The sequence below is a fragment of the Urocampus carinirostris genome, chromosome 11 (genome assembly GCF_059441175.1).
Source record: "Urocampus carinirostris isolate Australia breed hairy pipefish chromosome 11, RoL_Ucar_1.0, whole genome shotgun sequence".
Taxonomy (NCBI): Eukaryota; Metazoa; Chordata; class Actinopteri; order Syngnathiformes; family Syngnathidae; genus Urocampus; species Urocampus carinirostris.
In genome coordinates this window covers 28,510,854-28,516,853 of record NC_142359.1, presented here as the reverse complement: position 1 = coordinate 28,516,853, position 6,000 = coordinate 28,510,854, and the positions used below count along the sequence as shown (strand labels likewise).

Sequence of the window (6,000 nt, the reverse complement as noted above, 5' to 3'; positions counted from 1 at the left end):
TGGAATCATTTTAAATGCATAGATCTGCAATTCAGTCCACCCAATTAATTAAAAAGAGAGCAAGATAGTGATGGGGGAAAAAGGAGGTAGTCCAAAAAGGTTTCATGCAGGTTTTCCATCTTAATGACATCCAAGTTCAAGTCCCGCTGCCCTTGCAGTTAGTCAAGCTCACAAGTATCAATTATGTAGATCATTAGCATTTAAACAGAATGCATGCAATACTTGAAGTGAAACTGCCTGAGAAACTTGAGCAGATTTGGCCTCTTCAAAGATGAAATCTCAAATATTAAACAAGCAAAGGTGAGTTGATGTCGTAGTTAATTGGATCTTTGTATGAGCAGACATTTTTAAGACAGTAAATAAACATGATTTGGTTGGGAAAAATATATTCAAATTGTCATTGTCCCCATATCTACTGCTCCTTATGCTAATCATACCTTTATTCACCATTTTCCACATAACCGCCATCTTGATTCAGCTCTAAGAAAAGTAAAAAGCAAAACTGTGTCAAAATGGTTGCCAGAAATTTTTTAAAAATTGTGCCCTTTTTTTCTTTTCCTGTTGCTAGCTGGCTTAGCCTACCTGTACTTGCATGGCAGTTTCCCCTTCCCATGTGTGTCAAACGTTTCCTGGGTGTGGCATCAAGGGCGAGGTCTTAAAGACATAGCTCTTGGAAACATACAAAAATACTCAAACACACAAAAAAAGTCTGGTACCGCGGTTCTCAAAAGACTCTGTATTGGAACAAATCAGCATTTGACCCAAATTCTGTATTATTTTTCTTTCGATGTTCGAATGAAAAATTGGAATTTGAAGAACTCCAGACACAGCTGAAAGCGTGGCCAAATGAGATAAGCTGCCATGTTGGCTACTCTAGCCCGCTTGGCTAGCATTATTTCGATCGATATCAGCATCCTGACAACATGTTTTTACAATTTACTGTGATTTTGTTTGTTTTATTTCCTTTTTTTGTCGATAATACTGATGAGAACAACAACCAAATTTAAGAAAGATTTTTTTTGAGAGAATTGTGTCTGCAATCAAGCTGGTGCTCAAAGACGGTTAAACATGTTTCATTTTTACTGTGTTAAATCTTTATTATGTATCCATTTGGATGATAATTGTTGTAACGGTACATATTTTAGTAATATTGTGGGTATTTGGGAATGCATAAGAATAAATACTATTATTTTTCATCGGAAAAAATGATTTGCTATTCTAAACAAATCCGTAAGGGATTCTGGGATATCACCCTATTGTCATTTGTATATTGTGATTAATAATGTACAATATATATATTTTTTTAAAAACAATGTTTATCATGTATACATTTAAATATTTATCATTCTTTAGGTACACATTACAATTATGTTTTGTGTATTGGTTGTTTTGGTACATGTTATTGATATTTTGAGTACTTTGGAAGGTGTATAGTGTATAGTGCCGATGGGGCGCTGCTGACCTCGACCCGGGACGTTGGGAATCGGTGGGCGGAGTACTTCGAAGACCTCCTCAATTCCACCGGCACGTCTTCCTCTGGGGAAGCAGAGCCTGAGGACTCTGGGTTGGGCTCTCGTATCACTGGGGTTGAAGTCACCGAGGTTGTCAAAAAACTCCTCGGTGGCAGGGCCCCGGGGGTCGATGAGATCCGCCCAGACTTCATTAAGGCTCTGGATGTTGTGGGCGTGTCATGGTTGACGCGCCTCTGCAACATCGCGTGGACATCGGGGACAGTGCCTCTGGACTGGCAGACTGGGGTGGTGGTTCCCGTCTTTAAGAAGGGGGACCGGAGAGTGTGTTCCAACTACAGGGGAATCACACTTCTCAGCCTCCCTGGTAAGGTCTATTCAGGGGTACTGGAGAGGAGGGTCCGCCAGGAAGTCGAATCTCGGATTCAGGAGGAACAGTGTGGTTTTCGTCCTGGCCGTGGAACACTGGACCAGCTCTATACACTCTTCAGGGTCTTTGAGGGTGCATGGGAGTTTGCCTGTCCGGTCTACATGTGTTTTGTGGACTTGGAGAAGGCATTCGACCGTGTTCCTCGGGAAGCCATGTGGGGGTTAGCTGACTTTTATTCAACTATGCCCAAAGACCAGGAAGACCCCTATGACTACTGGCTGAGACTAAACAGAGCAGCTGACCTTGCCTCTGACTGCTTGAGTGAGCAGGGCAAAACATTTGACAACCCTGAAATAGAGGTTGCTCGCATGTTTATTAGGAACTGCCCTTGCAAAGAACTGGCACTCACTAACAGATCTAAAACCATCGATAAGTGGTCAGCATGTGAAGTACTAGAGGTGCTGAATGTCGTGGTGAAGAGGGAGCTGAGCCGAAAGGCAAAGCTCTCGATCTACCGGTCGATCTACGTTCCTACCCTCACCTATGGTCATGAACTTTGGGTCATGACCGAAAGAACTCGATCCCGGATACAAGCGGCCGAAATGAGTTTCCTCCGCAGGGTGGCTGGGTTCTCCCTTAGAGATAGCGTGAGAAGCTCAGTCATCCGGGAGGGACTCGGAGTAGAGCCACTGCTCCTCCGTGTTGAGAGGAGCCAGTTGAGGTGGCTCGGGCATCTAATAAGGATGCCTCCTGGACGCCTCCCTCGGGAGGTGTTCCGGGCATGTCCCACCGGCAGGAGGCCCCGGGGGCGGCCCAGGACACGTTGGAGAGACTATGTCTCTCGGCTGGCTTGGGAACGCCTCGGGGTCCCGTCGGATGAGCTGGAGGAAGTGGCTGGGGATAGGGACGTCTGGGCTTCCCTTTTAACGCTGCTGCCCCCGCGACCCGACCTCAGATAAGCGGAAGACAATGGATGGATGGATGGATGGAAGGTGTATGAAGGGCGGCACAACGGATAAGTGGTTAGCGTGTCCGCAGCACAGTTCTGTAGTCATGGGTTCAAATCCAGTTACCAGCCTTCCTGTGTGGAGTTTGTATGTTTTCCTTGTGGGTTTCTTTCTTCCCACGTTTAAAAAACATGGATGTCAGGTTAATTGGCTGGTCCCTAGGTGTGAATGAGCGAGTGAGTTGTCTGTCTCTGTGTGCCCGGCGACTGGCTGGCAACCAGTTCAGGGTGTCTCTTGCCCACTGCCTGAAGATGGCTGGGATGGGCTCCAGCACACCTGCGACCCTACTGATGAGAAGTGTAGCAGATAATAGATGGATGGAATGTAAATGAATGTGTAAAAATGAATACCATTACTTTGTATTGAAAAAAAGGTTTCAGTGTTCGAACACCCATCCCTGAACAAGTTATGGTCAAGTACTGTGTCATCACTGTATTGTCATTTGTATAATAAAATATATGTCCACATGCAAATATTGAACGTACAGTATGTATGTATGTATGTATGTATGTAGGTATGTACGTACGTATGTCAAGCATTTACAAGTTACAAAAAGAACTCTATTTTTTTCATCCACTGACACATCTCAAGGTGTTGATGTCCTTATGTGTCAGACACATAATTATGATTTATTATGCATTAGCCCAATTAGGATTCGGGACGCGCTTGGATTAAACATGTCTGGTGAATGCTTTCAATTGCATCTGTCCAAATAATACAAAGAAAAAGTTCATATTTTTCTCCGTTTTTTGGAGGTAAAAAAAGCAAAACAAGTAACGACACTGTTGACTATTGAATGGTGAGTGTTTGCTGAGTAAATGACATTCAACACCTGATTAATGGAAGAGTGGCGACCCGAATTGCATTTTCAACCCATCCCTGCTGTGTTTGGGGAAACACTGTGGTTTCTCATTTAAAGATACAGTGTATTGTATTCAACAACATTGAGTGATAAGCAAGGAACTAGTAAAAGATGATTACTGTAATCCCTCGTTTATTGCGGTCAATGGTGACCAGAACCCACGAAATACGCGAAATTCCATAGCAGTACCACGCATCCCCCATTTTTTAAATGTGGCCTGCCAGCCAGGGCTCACACTAATAGTTGAATGGGGATAACGGATTGCTGCCCTACAGGTGCTGTTCGTTTAGGTGTAAAGAATGGAGAAAACCCACCAAGCACAAATTTGCTCGCTCGCCTCCTGCTTTCAGTAATAGTCAACTGGGGATAATGGATCCAGGCCAAAACAGTGCAGTTCCTTTCTAGGAAGGCCACAATGTCAAGTTGAGCAACCTCCAACAAAAAAAATGATTTGCAAGCCTGTGCTCTCTGAATGGTCAACCTAAGATGATGGATTACGGCCACAAGTGTTCATTTTATCTTTTGCTGTGCCAGAATGGGACGCCTACAGACAAAAGTGTTTTCAGGTAATCCCCGCTTTCAGCAATATGGGATCGGGATTGATTGATTAGGGCCGCACCGGTGCTGGAAATTGTAGGTGGAAATAACGACAGAAAAGAGCCACCAGGTCCAGCAAAAGTGTGCTCAGCTGGTCCCTGCTCACATCAATATGCGATCGGGGATAATGGATAGATAGATAAATAGATAGATAGATAGATAGATACTTTATTCATCCCCGTAGGGAAATTCACACTTCCAGCAGTATCCTTGTGTTGAAAATAAAATAATAATAAAGTAAAAGGAATATAATACATAAATACCCAATGTAACGTGTTGATATAGAGTATTTCAATAGTGCTACATAAAATACTTACAATAGGGTATAATGCAAATGTGGGGTTTAATGTGGGCTTTTACTTCCCAGGGTGGAGTTAAAGAGCCTCATGGCATGAGGAAGAAATGATCTCCTCAGTCTGTCCGTGGAACAAGACTGTGACAGCAGTCTGTCACTGAAGGTGCTCTTCCGTTTGGAGAGGTTCACAGCTGCATGAATGCAGTTCACTTTTTTAGGGAGAGAAAGGCAAAAAAAAAAAAAAAAAAAAGAGTTCCAGGCCTGACAAAATATTGTTCTCGCAGAATTTTTTTCAACGTGCTATGCACTAAGGCCACATGATACCAAACTCCAAGTAACAAGGGTTTACAGTATTTCATAAGCCCACTGTTAATTAAAATTGTAAAGTATGTCATAATGTGATACACTACTGAAGAAAATACCATTCATTTTTTTCTACCTTGAAACCAAGCAGGAAACCTTGAGGATAATCGTGCTTTTTTTTCCTGATAGTAAATCATACCTGGTCTTTGCACAAGATGACTCAATTAACGTAAACCCGAGGGGATGATTTCAATCACAGAGACAAACATTTGCCGGCTTCACAATCGTGACCTGTAACCAATGAGCCGTCTTAGCTCAGTTCATCAAGTTTGGGCCTTGAGATTCCTGCAACACAAGAAAAGCGTCCACATTTTTTGTATGTAAAAACATAGGGAGGTCACTTTCTCGAGGCATCGAAGGTGACTTAGCGTAATTGTAACTTGTCAATCGCTAGTAATTTACAGATTGTATTAGATGTACTTTAACTTCAAATACTGTTATGCATCGGTATTCGGACACCTCTGTAATTGAAGAAATCTGTATTCAAACAAAAATTTAGAGTCCTTTTTGGTTTTGTGTTCGAATGAAAAACAGGAACCTGAAAAACGCGAAACTGCCGAACTCATGGCCGAGTGAGATGAGTGGCCATCTTGGCAACTCCGGTAGCATCAATTCGAGACATGTTTTGACAATTAATTGGGATTTAAGTCAAGTCACGTTTATTTGTATAGCCCTTAATCACAAAGACTCTCACAGGGCTGCACAGACCACAGATTATTGCAAACCACAGAGTATTATGACACCATCCCCTCATCTAACATCTACATGAGGGCAAAAAATATGCAGATATTGTCAACATAAAACATAGGTTATTCAAATGCTACAGATTAGAAATGTGTTTTAAGCTTAGATTTAAACATTTACGCTGAGGTTGCAGATCGAATCTCAGGGGGAAGAGCATTCCACAGCATTGGGGCCCGAATGGAGAACGCTCTTGAACCTGCGGATCTCTTCTTGGCTCTTGGGATCACTAGTAGACCAGCATTTTCAGAGCCAAGGCTCTGGACCGGAACATAGGGGGAAATTAAATCTGAAAG

The 6,000-nt window shown here is 42.8% G+C and overlaps 1 protein-coding gene across 1 annotated transcript in view; it reads right to left on the bottom strand.

Annotated features, from left to right (window-relative positions):
• Positions 1-582: 582 nt before the first annotated feature.
• Positions 583-6,000, bottom strand: part of LOC148357001 (general transcription factor II-I repeat domain-containing protein 2A-like) — a 66,575-nt gene continuing 61,157 nt past the window's right edge. The window contains exons 2-3 of the mRNA XM_088347378.1: positions 5,103-5,248; positions 583-669 (exon numbers count right to left, since the gene is read on the bottom strand). Coding sequence (XP_088203504.1) covers positions 5,214-5,248 — 35 coding nt within the window. The 3' untranslated portion in view covers positions 583-669; positions 5,103-5,213. The remainder of the gene's footprint in view (positions 670-5,102; positions 5,249-6,000) is intronic.